General features: G+C 51.8%; 1 protein-coding gene across 1 annotated transcript in view; it reads right to left on the bottom strand.

Moving 5' to 3' along the window:
• Positions 1-15,258, bottom strand: part of Col23a1 (collagen type XXIII alpha 1 chain) — a 183,055-nt gene that overhangs the window by 3,068 nt on the left and 164,729 nt on the right. The window contains exons 9-26 of the mRNA XM_090321044.1: positions 14,414-14,530; positions 13,546-13,581; positions 13,102-13,128; positions 11,944-11,997; positions 11,414-11,476; positions 10,935-10,979; positions 10,411-10,488; positions 7,956-8,009; positions 7,184-7,228; positions 6,094-6,183; positions 5,836-5,898; positions 5,464-5,520; positions 5,221-5,247; positions 3,331-3,393; positions 3,193-3,246; positions 2,870-2,896; positions 885-938; positions 589-675 (exon numbers count right to left, since the gene is read on the bottom strand). Of these exons, the coding sequence (XP_090177170.1) occupies positions 589-675; positions 885-938; positions 2,870-2,896; positions 3,193-3,246; positions 3,331-3,393; positions 5,221-5,247; positions 5,464-5,520; positions 5,836-5,898; positions 6,094-6,183; positions 7,184-7,228; positions 7,956-8,009; positions 10,411-10,488; positions 10,935-10,979; positions 11,414-11,476; positions 11,944-11,997; positions 13,102-13,128; positions 13,546-13,581; positions 14,414-14,530 (1,041 nt within the window). The remainder of the gene's footprint in view (positions 1-588; positions 676-884; positions 939-2,869; positions 2,897-3,192; positions 3,247-3,330; positions 3,394-5,220; positions 5,248-5,463; positions 5,521-5,835; positions 5,899-6,093; positions 6,184-7,183; positions 7,229-7,955; positions 8,010-10,410; positions 10,489-10,934; positions 10,980-11,413; positions 11,477-11,943; positions 11,998-13,101; positions 13,129-13,545; positions 13,582-14,413; positions 14,531-15,258) is intronic.

The raw sequence follows: 15,258 nt of genomic DNA, 5'->3' as shown, positions 1-15,258 counted from the left end.
GAGAAGAGAAGGGAATGGGCTTTACAAAGGAAGGGGGGCTTCCCTAGATTGGGAGAGAATGCTTCTGGGAAGGGGAGTTAGAGATGGGGCCAGGCAGGTGGTCTCAATCCTCCTTTCTGGGCCTCAAGCCTAGGGAGTCAAATCTTCATGGGCTCCCAGGTTCTGCCTGAAAAGCAACTTGTCTATGACTGCTGGTCTTCCCTCTTAGCTCCCTGCCTCCTTCCATGGTACCCCTAAATTACTGACAATGCTGTGTAAAGCCAGCTCGACTGCTGACCTGGCCCTTCTCTACTCTTAGCCTAAAATGGTCCAAGATAGGTGTCCCCATGAGTGGCTCTGAGGCTGGTAAATAGGGGACCCTGGCAAACAGACTCTGTGTCCCCCAGTTGTGCTGAGGTGGGGTCAGGGCCAGAGCTGCTGTCGTGAAGGGGGTGAGGGCTGTGTGGCTTGGGGTTCTGTCCTCTTCAGACACCTACCACAGGACATGGCTGGTCAAGGCCTGGTGGGCCTGGCTCTCCCTTCTGACACCTACCACAGGACACGGCTGGTCAAGGCCTGGTGGGCCTGGCTCTCCCTTCAGACACCTACCACAGGACACGGCTGGTCAAGGCCTGGTGGGCCTGGCTCTCCCTTCTGACCCTTTACTCCTTTCCGGCCGGGGATGCCCCGCTCTCCCTGCACAAGAGGAGATAGTGTGTTGGTCAAGGCTACCAGTCTCCAGTTCCTGCAGCCACTAGAGCTCCAGTCCCACGTTCAGTCCTAGCCCTCACCTGTCCTCCTTGCCCATCCTCTCTCTGCCCCAGCTTCTCCTACTGGCTTCTCCTTGTCCCCCCCCCCACCCCCAACTCCTGCTTCCCTCCCTTGCCATTTCCCCAGGCTCTCACCTTCTCTCCACGCTCACTCCGATCACCTTTCTCTCCTCGAGGTCCAGGGAAACCCTGACAAAAGGATTAAAGGTTAAATCTGAAAACAAGAGCCAGGCATGGTGGCTCTTACCTGTAATCCCAGCAACATGGGAGAAAGAGGTCAGGAGGATGGCAGTTTAAGGCCACCTAGGGCAAACATTTAGGGAGACCTCATCTCCATCAATGATCTGGGCAGGGGGGGGGGTCACAGCTGTAATCCAACTCTGTGGGAGGTGGTAGGGAGAAGGATCATGGGTCATGGTCTGAGGCTAGCCAGGTCAAAGAAAAAAGCAACAGAGTTGTACTAATGTCCATTTGTCCATTCCTCTGTCTGTCCAACCGATATGACTCAGCATTCATTAGAGGGGATGTTGGGGACCGAGAAATGGATGTGACACATTCCTGTCTTCCCTCATGTCTACTGGGGAAGATCACGGGAGACAGTGCTCATGGACTTTCCTGTTTGGACTGGCTTGGAACTGGGAGCCTCAATGTCAGTTTTCTGAGTAACTAGGACGATAGGTGTGAACCACGGGCTCCCGGCACATGATGTGACATTCTTTAGCCCATCCTGCGTCAGGGCCTGAATGGGGTTCAGTGTTGTGGCTCTCCAGGGTGGTGTCATTGGTGGAACCCGGACCTCTTGAGCAAGCACCTCCACTCTCTTCTGGTCCCACACTTGCTTTCCAAGGTAAGGTTCCAGGGAAGACACCAGAATTCTTTTTTTTTTTTTTGGATGGTCATGGGGCTTGAACTAGGCCTGGTGCTGTCCCTGAGCTCTTCAGCTCAAGGCTACTGTCCTACCCTTGAGTCAAGCCCCACTTCTCATTTTCTAGAGGTTAATTGGAGATAAGTCTCAAGTCCTTTTGTGCCCAGGCTGGCTTTGAACCTGGATCCTCAGAGCTCAGCCTCTTAAGTAGCTAGGATTATAGGCGTGAGCCACAGTGCTGGCTAAGACACCAGAATTCTTGCAGCCCTGCATCTGGTCACATTTCCCTCATGAGAGCCACCAGATTGTTCTGGAACCACCCTCCTTTCCCACAACCCACGGACGCCACTCTAAGACCTGCCCTGGACAGAGCCTGGTGGATGGAAATAGCATTCCCATGGCCTAATGGTTGCTTGGTGTTGATCAAGGATAGACAAAAAGATTTTCTTCTAGCAGGAGAGTGGGGCCATCCTTCCTTTGTGGATCTGGGTTCTGAAAGATGCAGGTGCAGAGCTACTGGCTCCCCTTCACTTCCAGTGATTCCCGCCCAGGGGAAGCAGAGGCAGGAGGGAGGGAGTTGGGGCATGTGGGCAATCCTGTGGCCTGGATACATGTGAGGAACCTGAGTCATTTCGATTCTGAGTCATTTCCAACTAGTTTCAACTAGATTTTGTTTATGTTCTGTAACCAAAGGATGACTGATAGAATCAACACCAGGCTCATGCTTCCTTTGCTTTCCTTCCCATAATACCACCCTAGCTGGAGGCTGCAACAGGCCCCTCACTGCTCTCCCCAGCTCCCTCCTGCAAGATACCATCCATTCATCCCTCTGACATCCCTCTATTCATTTGTCCATTCCCTCATCCACCCACCATGCACCATCCATCACTCCTCCATCATCCATCCACCCATCATTCATGTATCATCCATCATCTATCCATCATCATTCATTCTATTGTCCATTCACACATCCATCTACAATATACCACCCATCATCCTTCTATTTGTTTAGCCATTCACTTTACCCATCCATCATCCCATCGATTCACTTATCCATCCATCCATCCATTCATCATCCTCCATCCCAGAACAGCCACTCTAGTCTGTGTCCTGGACATGGTGATGATGACACAGGAAACTAGTCAACCTCATCCCAGGGGATGGGCGTCACAGTTCAGGTTCTATATGGGCAGTGAGGGTAGAGGACACACACAGAAGGCCCCCCGTTACTCACAGTGAACAATGAGAAACTTACATCGAGTCCTGGCTCCCCAGGTCTGCCCTAAGGAGAGAGATTGGAGGGGGAGAGTGTGAGGGGCTTGGAAGAGGTTCTGGGAGAATAGCTGTTGGGGAGACCCCATGACCACAGACATGGGGGCAGGGAAACCCACTGAACATTCTGGCAGAGACAGAAGGTGTCCACAGTCATAGTTCCTGGCTCTGTGAGGTACAGAGACCCAACAAGGTGTAGGAGTTGAGCCTCAATGACTGAGTGACATCATGGGTTCTTTTTTTTCCCCACAGCTGAGTGGGGTGGGGGTGTGGTGTGGTGTGGTGGAGAGGTTAATAAGGTGTTACCTTCTCTCCTTTGGTTCCTGGTAGCCCAATAAGGCCAGGTGGGCCAACAGGTCCCTGGGTAAAAAAATGAGTAGGTTAAGAGGCGTGACAGGTAAGAGGTGGAACATCTTAGTGACAAGCAAGGATCATGACACTCACAGGCAGGCCATGAGGTCCTCGCTCGCCTGGTGCACCTTTCTCTCCTTTTGTCCCATCCAAGCCCTAGAAACCAATGGAGAAACCAGTCAAGAAGTGAGCAGTGCAGGACAGGGGAGCCTGGGGCCTATGTGGAAACCAGGGTGTGCAGGGAGGGAACCTGGGGGGACACAGGGACAGACTCTAGCTTCCTCTCTGGCAAGAATGAAGGCAGTATTGGGTGTAGACATGTTCCCTTAAATTTTTTCTTTAATTACATACATTAAATTTCTGTCAAAGAGCAAAATAAATACCAAGAGGCTGGAATTAGAGGCATGTGTGGGAAAGGGTCTGAGATCAAGGGGAGAGCAGAGAAAAAAACACAGAGAGAAAGGGTGAGGAATGCACTCATAATATTCAATATATATGTAAAAATGCAACTAGGAAAATTGAGGGGATGAGTGGGGCTGGGCAGGATGTGGGAGAAAGATGGAAGAGGTGACATCCATCAGGATGCATTATACTCATAAACAGACATGCAGAATTGTAATCCCTTTGTATAACTATTTAAAGACAAAATTAAAGAATAATTTAAAAATTTGTTACGAGAGAAGGCTCATGGGACATGTTTCCTTTGACCACACAGGGGCTCCTTCAGCCCCTGGAGGGAGGCTCTGGTCACACACAGACAAGGAAAGGATGAAGGGGGCATTGCCAAACTCAGTTGCACAACTGGACAGTGGCAGGCTGGCTCTCCATTCGGTCCCTGGGCTGGGCCTTGGACTGAGTCCCTGACAACAGCTGCTTCTGTTAAATGAGATCTGGGAGGCCTTGGCTCACAAGCTCGGTGCCACTCAGGTTGGGATTCTATGACTCAGAGCAACCCCCCGACTACCATCCCAATCTGGCCCCTGAGCTGGGGAGATGTTGGGGTGCTCTGCTTTGGGGGTGAATGAGACACAACAAGACAGGGGGTGAGGCCAGCTGGCCTTTGCTTCTATGTCTGCCTCTCTGCGGGCAGGCACACTGGCAGACCACACTCAGGGTTTTAAGAGCAGACAACATGGCATTGTGAAACTGACACCAAACCCAAGACTTCACTTGGTGTTTAGGCCTCAGGCAGTTGAGAGACAGATGTGCATGGGCAAGAGACATGTGCAGGGAAAAGGGGGTGCAGGGAAAGGCAGAGAAGTGGGTGAGGAGGCAGATGAGGCTGGAGATGGGCCAGAGGAAGAGGGAAAGGGAAAGAACAGAGCTGCAAGCCTGGTGGGGGAAGGGCAGCACTCCACTCTCAGGATATCAGTTCTGGTCCAAGGGGGACCATCAGTTCTTGTTATTATTATTATTATTATTATTATTGCCAATCCTGGCTTGAACTCAGGGCCTGAGCACTGTCCTTGGACTTTCTCAAGGCTAGAGTTCTACCACTTGAGCCACAGAACCACTTCCAGCTTGTTTCTATGTATGTGGTACTGAGGAATTGAACCCGGGTCTTTGTGCATGCTAGGGAATCACTCTACCATTAGGCCAAACTCCCGGTCCCCATCAGGTTTGACCACTCAGTGGCCAGTCCTAGAAGCCTTGGGACTGGGTCCAAGCTAAGTATAGCCATATTTCACCCAACTTTTTCCCCCTTTCTTGTGTTGGTCCTGGGGCTTGAACTCAGGGCCTGGGCACTGTCTCTTAGCTCTTGTACTCAAGGCTGATGTTCTGCTATTTGAGGCACAACTCCATTTCTAGCTTTCTGCGGGTTAACTGGAGATAAGAGTTTCACGGACTTCCCTGTCTGGGTTGGCTTTGAACGACAATCCTCAGGATTATAGACGTGAGCCATTAGTACCTGGTTTAGCAAGGCTTTCTGACTGCCCACTGGGATGCTGAGCAAGAAGGGGGGGGGGGTCTCTGTTCACTCACCTTAGGACCTTGGATCCCCTGCAGACCCTGGAGAAAGAGAAGGCAGGTCATAAAGCAGACTGAGGCTATCCAGCTGGGTACAAACTTCAGGGCCAGGGCCACCCTGAAACATCTACTCACTGGTCCCTGTGGCCCTGTCCCTTCCTCCAAGAGGAATCCTGTCCTCCCGTCTGCCACTGCTCCAAGGCTTAGGTTTACCATCCTCTTGGTATCCTGGTTACTTTAAGTAAAAATTGTCCTTACCATGGGACCTGGGAGGCCAGGGGGGCCGGGGGGTCCTGGCTCTACTATGATCTGGGCCTGGAAGGGTGAGAAATGGGTTTGTTACCACTTTTCCTGCCATCCCTCAGCTACCCACACACTGGAGTTCACTATAGGCTGGGCACCAAAGTTGAGCCCCCTGGGTGTGGCTCCTTTCCCGAGACCCAACAGCTGGCCTTTGGGTCCTTGATTGAGCCTTGGGTGGGGGACATAGCTAGAGTCTCCATTGCCCCCTTTCCCCCCACTGTGCTGCGTTTGGACAGGTCAAGGGGCCTTTGTGTCTCAAAGCTCAGGGTCCCTTCCAAGCCTGGGGTTGAGAATTGGGGTGATCCCTAAACCTCTGTACCCCCTTACCAGTCTTTCTTGCAGGCTCTCAGAGGCCGACTCTCCCTTCTCTCCCTTGGGGCCATCAGCACCCTGCGGGTTAAGGTATTTTGTGAGTCCTTCCTACCCATCCTAAAATCATCTCCCGTGGGGCCCCGCTATCTGCCTCCTCCCCCCACAGCTCTATCTGAGCATCCTCTTGTAGGAGTAGAAAAATGATCATTCCCATGCTGGTAGGGAAATGGAGACCATCAAGGCACAGAGATGGGGCCTGGCCCAGTCACTTACCGGGAGGCCTGCCAAGCCCATCTCACCAGCTTCCCCCTTGGCTCCAGCTGGCCCAGGCTCTCCTGGGTCTCCTTTTGGTCCTTTGGGACCCTGAAAAACCATCCAAACAGGAGTCAGTGGGGCTCAGCAGGCATTCTTCCTTCCCACACCCCAGTTGTTTCCTCAACTTACTCAAGGTTAGGCTATAGCCCTTCATTTTCTAGCTGTAGGTCTCCACCTTCAGTCCAGATAGCTGGGAACCTTGGCTAAATTCATGGGGGAGCTGGGAGAGGGACCCCTACCTCTGCATGCTTGGGGTGTAGGTAGCTGAGGTTGGGAGGGGGTGCCCTGTGGGAGTAGAGTAGGCAGTCAAGGGGGCCAAGTCTGTGCTTCCATCTCAGGACCCCAAGTCACAGCTTTCCATTACTTAGCCTTTTACGCCATGTCCAAGATATGCCACTGACTAAGGACCCAGCCATAAAAAAATGATCACAGGCAGAGCACCAGGCTCATGCCTGTCATCCTAACTACCCAGGAGGCTGAGCTGTGAGGATCACAAGTAGAAGACAGCTGGGACAGAAAAGTGTGAGATTCTTATCTCTAAGTAACCGCCAAAAAGCTGGAGGTCAAGTTGTGGCTCAAGCAGTAGGACATAAGTCTTGATCCCATAATGATCGGGGGTAGCATCTAGTCCCCGAGTTCAAGCCCCAGGACTGGCACATACACACACACACACACACACAAAGACACCCTTAGATATCAAACTGTCTGTGCATATCAGTGGGCGCTCTCACACACTGGTAAATCTACGGTAAGACTAACAATGCCTGGCAGACGGTGGGTGAATCTGTGGATTCTCTAGTCCATGAGGGTGGAGACATGGCTGTGCAGACTTTGGAAGAAGGTCAGCACCTTGCTGAAGTTCTCAGGGGAGTTCAGTTCCAGATTCCATACTTAAGCCTCAGATCCTGTGGCCTCCCTCTCACCTGCTTCCAGAATGTCTCAAATTCTGTACCTGAGCGCACACACACACACACACACACACACACACACACACACACAGTGAATTAAACAGCACCAGTATCAGCAAGGAAATGAAGGACATAGAGACCTTTTCTCCATCAATTCCTGGGGTACCGGGTAATCCCAGCTCACCCTGGGAGGGGAGAGAAAATAAAAGGGGTTAGGGACACATGGTGAGAGCAAAGGAAGACACTCTTAGAGGAGGAACACAGAGGCCCAATGCCAATGTGCCTCTGATCATATAAAATAATATTTCTAGAAACGAATTCCGAGTTCTTTTCTTTGTTGCCGTTTTTTGTTTTCTTTTTTGTTCTCTTCTTGTTTATTCACTTGTCTGTCTTTGGGAAGGGTAAGGGAGAGGCCACAGAAATGGAGGGACAAATGATAAACAAATGCAGTAAACTATACAACTTGTGGATGGGAACTGGAGGGACAAAGTGGGAGACAGTCGGGGAAGGGGTGACATTGTCTAAAAAGAAATGTACCTGATTTACGCAACTGTAACCCCCCTGTAAATCACCTTCATAATAACAATTAAAAAAATAGAAAAAAAATCTTGGGTAGTCTTTCTCCTGAGACACCTAAGAAGCATTTAGACGAGTAGGTACAGCTACAGGACTAGCTGTGGACATTTACCACCTGCTGGACCATTTTCTCCGTTTCAGGGTTTCAATGTGCATCTGAGGCTTCCCTGGGCGGGGGGGAAGCTACCATGGGGAAAGAGGTAATTACATTGGTCGGGGAAGTGTAGGGCCCTTTCCTTCTGAGCTCCAGGAGCAGACGCAGGAGGAGAGTGGGGCACGTGGGGAGGTGGCCTTGGGGATGGGGCGTAGAGACCATGTAGCTACATGGGCACTGACCTTGGCTCCGGGCACCCCTGGTGGTCCTGGGGCTCCCTGTGGCCCGGGAGGACCCTGTGTGTATGAAAATCAAGCCAATCAATGGTGAGTCAGAGCTTTCTCCTGCTGCCCACCCAGACCAGCACTTTGGGGCCAAGGCTTTGTCCAATCAGGCAGCAGCCAGATCTGCTACCCACTTCCACACAGCACAGTTTTATCCCTGGAGAGGGAGTGAACAGGGGGTGGCGTGGGGCATTCGATAAGATACCACAGAGTTCATGCCACAGGGGGCCCAGAATTCCTCAGAGCCAGTGTCCCTGCAATAAGGATTTCTTCACAATACTCTTCCAGCTCACAATTCTGCAATGGCTCCCTACTGTGCTTTGAAGCAAGCTAAAATGAACAGCCGACAATCACATACAGAACGTGGCCCAGCTCTGCCCTGTCGATCTAGTCTGTGAATCCTTCTGGCCTTCTGGCCCTGTTCCCTGCTATCTGCCATGCCCAGGAGTTCCTCAATCCAGGCTTTTCCACAGGTCACCTGCCACCACAGCCAACCCATGCACCCAGGCTCATGCTCCCTGCTCAGTTCCCCGCATGCAGCTTCCCTGGCCTGACCATTCCAGTCCTCATCCCTTCCCCTCCTCCTCCCAGCTGGCCCCCATCGACCCCTCCACTGACATGTCCCTCATCTCCAACATCCTGTCCACTTGCCTCGGTCCAGGCCCAGCGCTTGCCTTCCGGTGGGCTCCCCGGCCTCTAGTGCCCCACACACCCATGTCCCCACTCCTTTCATGCTAGCCTTCCCCAACACAGTCTGGATCTCATTGTGCTCAAGAACTGACACTGGCCAGGCACTGCTGGCTCACTCCTGTCCTCCTAGATATTCAGGAGGCTGAGATCTGAGGATCAAGGTTCAAAGCCAGCCCAGTCAGACAAATCTGAGAAACTCTCATCTCCAACCAACCAGCCAAAAAGCCGAAAGTGTAGAGCTGTGGGGGGAGAATAAATGCTAAGGGATGGAGCCTGGGCCCTGAGTTCAAGTCCTAGTACCAGTATATACGCATACATGCACAAACTTGGTCTCTTTCTCTCTTTCTTTCTTTCTCTCTTTCTCTTTTTCTTTCTTTCTTGTTGTGGGGCTTGAACCCTGGGTCTGGATGCTGTCTCTAAGCTCTTCAGTTCAAGGCTACCACCCTACCTCTTGAGCCACAGCCCCACTTCTGGTTTTCTGGTGGTTAATTGAAGATAAGCGTCTCACGGTCCAGGCTGGGAGTTTGGCCTAGTGGTAGAGCGCTTGCCTAGCATGCACAAAGACCTGGGTTCGATTCTTCGGTACCACATACATAGAAAAAAAAGCCAGAAGTGGTGCTATGGCTCAAGTGGTAGAGCTCTAGCCTTGAGAACACCCAAGGACAGTGCTCAGGCCCTGAGCCCAAACCCAGGACTGGCAAAAAAAAAAAAAAAAAAAAAAAAAAAAGTCTCACGGTCTTTAGTGTCTGGGCTGGCTTTGAACCTTGATCTTCAGATCTCAGTCTCCTGAGTAGCTAGGATTACAGGTGTCAGACATGGCTGGCTCTCTGGCTCTGTCACACACACACACACACACACACACACACACACACACACACACTCACCAACTCTGGCTCCCACTGCTCATCAAATTGAGTCATCACCCCAGTCTGGCATTCAGATTCAACTCCTGACTCTGCACTCATAAGGCTTCTCTCATGGGGGTTCCAGCCAGCCTGGGGCACACCAAGTCTGTATAGGCCCTCAGGTCACACTATACTACTCCATAGCACCCCACCCCATCCTACCCCACCCCTCATCACTGCACACCACAGCACAGCACAGCACACCATGCAGGCGTGGGTTAGACTACAGTTACCATCACCATGTACTTCTCTGAGGCCTGCGGGAGATAATTGAGCTGAAACTCAGTGAGGTCATGTGCCCAGGTCCAGTGTGACCCCTGACAATGAATCCACCCCTCATTCCAGCTCTTTCTCCTGGTACACATGAGCAGCTGGCACCCAACCTCACTCTACACTGGTCTGCACTCACCCCTGGTGGGCCAGGTACTGAGCAGGGATCAGAGGCCACACCTATCCTAGGGTTCCTGCAACAGTCCTTGCCTCTCTTGTCCTCTGTTTCACAGCAGTTATTAGACATAGCTTTCTGGCCATTGATTCCTATGAAGGCCCCAGAGAGACATTTCTATGCTTAGCCATTGGGAAATACATTGTTTCCTGTTCCAGGGAAAGAAGAGTTTCCCTTTTTGCTTTTGTCTCTGGGGAGCTCAGGGGTCCCATGAGCTATATTCACAGAAGCTCATGTGGGGTTCAATATCAGTCAACTTATGGCATACAGGTCTTTGTGCCAAGCCACTCTTGGTTCTTTGTGTAAATAAGGCAAATCATTATTCCCTCAGGAATGGACATCCACGTTGCATCTGGGCCCACCAGAATCCTACCTTCAGGGCATCCAAGATCCTGCCATCATAGTCAATCACCACTGTGTCTCCTTGCTCCCCTTTGAGGCCCTGGGGACCCTGAGATAGAAAATTAAAATTGCAGGGAGGAGCTGCAGTGGTAGGTACAGTGCTTGTTCCCCTTCTCCAGGAAATGGTGGGGTCAGAAGCCCTTTGGTTCCTGCCCAGTGCCAGCTCCTTGCACTGGGTAGAGAGCACTAATCCCACTCCCAGAGCCCAATTCCATCCCCCCAGCCACCTAAGGCCAGCCTGGGGGTACTTGAGGGGACAAGACTGCATGGGGTGACAGAGCCCAGGATGGGAGGTCAACCTAAAGGTAAGTCTATAAGGCTGCTAACGAAAGGTCTATGGGTGGATTTGCTCCTGGTGAGAAGGCTTGGGTTCAAGCCTCAATACCAGCAATCCCTAATCAATTAAAACACTAAAGAAGGTGCCCGGGTTCTACAGTTCTATGGCTCCTCTGGGTCCCTGGATCCCACTGCTGTGGCCGTGGAGAGGCTGCTTACCCGGGGCCCCATGGCTCCATCAGTACCTGGTTCGCCAGGCTCTCCCTGTGGAGATACATGGTTGCTGGTAGAGTTCAGTTTTCCCCCACATCCCTGCCCTGCCACACCCCACCTCACCTTCAGTTCCTGCTCCCTAAGTGTCCCATGTGCTGGAACCCTAACAGTTTAAGGACTGGAACCGCCTTCCAGGGAGGAGACCTGCCACACTCTCCTGTGACCCATAGTGTATGGAGATGGGGTTTGGGGCTCAGGCTACCAGTGGGTTAGCATAGAGGTAGGCCTGGCCAAGGCCTTGTTGTCACATACTCCAAATCCACTGTCATGCCCCCCCCAGATCATCTTCTGATTGAATCCAAGGAGACCCCTGATTAGACCCCCCCTCGATTAAATGATATCTCTCTCTGCCCCACCCCCCTCTCCTCTCTCAACTAGATCTGGATGATGGGGCCTTCAGGGGCTGGAGAAAGCACTAACATCACCTTTGGTCCTGGGGCACCCTCCATGCCATTCTCTCCTCGGGGTCCCTCCTTTCCGGGCTCACCCTGAAACAGAAAGGCTTCCAGTCACAGGGGCTTGCAGGCCTCTTACTGAGTGCGCCTTGGCTGAGCTGGTGTGTGTGTGTGGGGGTGGGGGACAGTAGTTAGTACCAGGTCACACCACCTTCTAGTCTGGGTCCTGACACATAGCTGGGGGCAGCTCAGGGGTGCAAATTGTTAGGGCTGGGGAAGGCATATAGATGACACCTAGTTCCCAGTTTGAGGACAGGACGGAGGGCAGGTCATCTAAGGTAGGAAGCAAGAAGATTTGGGGCACAAAGGGAGATAGATGGTTTGAAGAAGATATTAGGCCTTCCAAGGTCGTGGCCCAGGGCCTTTCTGCTTCCTGTCCTAGCCATCAGTTGCCATGTCCCCAGGATGTAGAACCAGCGGGTAGAACCAGAAGCATTGCCAGGCCACTGCAGAGGGAGGGGGGGGTGTGTGGGGAATGGATGGGAAAGACATGTACCTACCTTGGGCCCTGGGAGTCCGGGGGGCCCTGGCTGGCTGGGTGTCCCATCATCCCCCTGAGGAGAGAACAACTAGAGCTAGGACCACCACACTTGGACACATGGTTACACCCTCTGGTAGCCAGATGGCTCTTCCTTTCCAGCACAATAAACGAATCCTGGTGCCAGCACAGGGCAGAAGCAGCTCCTTTCTCCTTAGCTTTGTAGGGCAGGGGTAGGTCAGATTTATGTTTGTGTCCTGGTCTCCTGAGCAAGTCTCAGCAGGTGTGTGTATAAATGATGGATGGACAGGTGAATGGGAGGATGCCTGTCCATCCATCCGTCCATCCATCCATTCACCCACCACGAGGCTGGGAGGATGGAAAGAGACTCAAGGAAGTTTCTGGGATGGGGCTGTTTGATGATGATGATGAGGTTCTGTGTGGGAAAAGGTGGTTGGGTCCCAAGTTCATATCAGAGGCCTCCAGAGAGCTACACAGACCCTCGCAGTGGGCCCTACAATTTCCATTTCCAATGAGGTCCTGGTGATGTTGGTACCATTGGTTCCAGGACTGTACTTTGAGAATAGACTGCCAACCTCGATGCAGGCTGAATTTGATGTGTTTGAGGAAAAGGAAAGAATGAGTAGGAGGGGGAATAGGTAAAGCCTGGCTTCCCTGAGACAGAGAACAGGTTAGCTACCCACAGAGAGGACTTTCTGGGGACACCTTATCCCCACCCTAACCCACCAGCTACTTCCTCCCTCTCTTGTTGTTGTTGTTGTTCTTCTTCTTCTTGTCCTGGGCTTGAACTCAGGGCCTGAGCACTGTCTTTGGACTTTCTCAAAGTTAGAGCTCTACCACTTGAGCCATAACACCACTTCTAGTTTTGTCTATGTATGTGGTACTGGGGAATCGAACCCAGGTCTTCATGCATGCTAGGCAAATACTCTACCACTAGGCCAAACACTCGGCCCTACTTCTTGATATTCTAGACAAGAAGCTCCTCTGTGGGTTTCCCTCATCTTCTCTCCAGGAATGCTGGGGCCAGCCATACAGCAGCCTGCCCATAGCTACGACTGAGTCCCTTAGCCCTACTGCTCTGGCTTCAGTGGGGACAGGGTGGGGTGAGAATGAAAGGGGGTGGTAAGATGGGGGAAAGGGATGAGGAGCACTCACTCACCTTGATTCCTGGGGGTCCCTGAGGGCCCTGGAACAAGAGAAGGTGTTAAATATCATCTTACTCTGTGTGTATGTGTGTGTGTGTGTGTGGTACTGGGGCTTGAACTCAGGATCTGAGTGCTGTCCCTTAGCTTTTCGTGTTCAAGGCTAGCACTCTACCACTTGAGCCACAGCTCCACTTCAGCTTTTTGGTGGTTAACTGGAGATAAGAGTCTCATGGATTTATTTGTCCAGGATAGCTTTGAACTGGGATCCTCATATCTCAGCCTCCTGAGTAGCCTGGATTACAGGTATGAGTACCACCAGTGTCCGGCTGCACTCATGCACACAAATACATGCATGCATGTATGTATGCCTCAGAGATTATGTTAGAAAGAGGTTTCACTTGCAGGCCTCGGAGCTAAAGCTGCACCATCCCAGGCCTCAGAAACTCCCCAATACTCACCATCTGACCATCTTGTCCAGGCTCTCCTTTGGGACCCTGAGGTGACAAGAGAACGGCAATGAGGGATTCAAGTACATCGTATGAACTGAGACTGGGACTCTAAGGACATAATTACAATTCATCCTCCCTCAACCCTGCAAAGTAAGAGTTGGTGTCTCCAGCTCACAGATGAGAAGGTTGAGGCTTATAGAGTCATGTGCCCAACACAAGGAAGGGACCGGCTGACTGCAGAGCTGCCCTGAGCGGGGACCCTGGGGCACTTGGGTGGAGGACTGGGTTCTGCCATGGAGGGCAATGACAGGCTGGAGTACTTGGGGGGGGGTAGGGTTAGGGATGGTAGAGTAAGGTGTGTGAGGTCTTCAGAGTTTGGGTTAGGACTACAAGAGGAAAGCTGAGCCTAACCAGTCACTACAGAGAAGTGGGCAGGCAGGGGAAGGGGGGTTGGTGAGAACTGGGTCTCAAGGGCAGTGTTGGAGTGATAACCAGCGCTGGTTGGAGCTAAGGGGTTATAGAGCTATTTGGGAAATCAGCCTTGGTTCAGAGTAAGAGCCAGGGTCTATAGGAAGTCGGGTTTAGGATCCGGGTAACAGTGTAGACTTGGGAACGAGTTTGGGCTTGTTGGAGGTGTTAGATTTAGGCTTAGTTGGGATAAGGGACTGGGTTAGGGCTCAGATCTGTGGTCACAGACAGGATTTGAATTGGGGCTGGGCTTCAAGTTAAGGATGGGTCTAGGCTGTGTTTCGGGATTGGGGGGAAAGTTGGTGTACTAGGGTAGTGCTGGGATTTGAGGCTGCCTCTGGGGTCAGGGTTTGGGGTTGGGTCAGTACAGGGTCAGGTCTGGATGCCCTGACTCCATGCCTTATCTTACCACTGGGCCTTGAGTCCCTGTAGGGCCATCTTTCCCGGTGTCTCCAGGAGGGCCACGGGCCCCAGGTGGTCCAGGGGGCCCTGGAGGCCCTACAGCTCCATCTTGCCCTTGGTCTCCCTTAAAAGACATGAAGCTTAGCATGACCTTGATCATGAGGGCAGGAGACAGCCTCAGAGTCAAGCCCTTCAGCCCCTATGCCATCCGCCTCCTTTGCCCTTGAGGAAGGCTAGAAGGGAAGGTCTTCAATACTGAGCTTCTTGGTGGCCCTACAAAGGACTGGTCACGATTAGGGGAGGACACACGCTGGAGGTAGGTGAAAGTGCATGTACCCACCCATTCCCCTTCCCGAAGGAGGCAGAACATCTGAAAAAACTCCCTGTGCTGGGCAGTGGCTCACACAGATCCACCCATTATATAAGTTCACCGTGTAATAACACTCCATAGCACAAACCACACACTTGCCAACACAATGCATACAAATGAGTGTGTATAAAATTGGATCCATCTGAATAAGGCTGGTGGGTTGTGTGTCAGTTTCCTGGCTGTGAGATTATACAACAGTGAAGCAAGGTGTCACCCTTGAGAGGAACTAGATAAAGGGTCTGTAGGGTATAGTGTGTCTATTTATTGCACATGCATGTGAGTCTATAATCATATCAAAATAAAAAACCCCAAAATTATATATATATATATATATATATGAAATGCAAAGAAGGAACGTATTGTCTCATGCAACACCAAGTCCCCAAACTCTTGAATCCAATGTTAGTACTGGGTCAGATCTCAGGCAACCAGAACCTTCATCTCGCACCCACTTTACATGGGGGGAAATCCACAATATAATT

The sequence above is a fragment of the Megascapheus bottae genome, chromosome 29 (assembly GCF_031878675.1).
Source record: "Megascapheus bottae isolate mThoBot1 chromosome 29, mThoBot2.hap1, whole genome shotgun sequence".
Lineage (NCBI taxonomy): Eukaryota > Metazoa > Chordata > Mammalia > Rodentia > Geomyidae > Megascapheus > Megascapheus bottae.
Note: the sequence above shows the minus strand (reverse complement) of the source record. Positions and strands in the feature narration are given on the sequence as shown.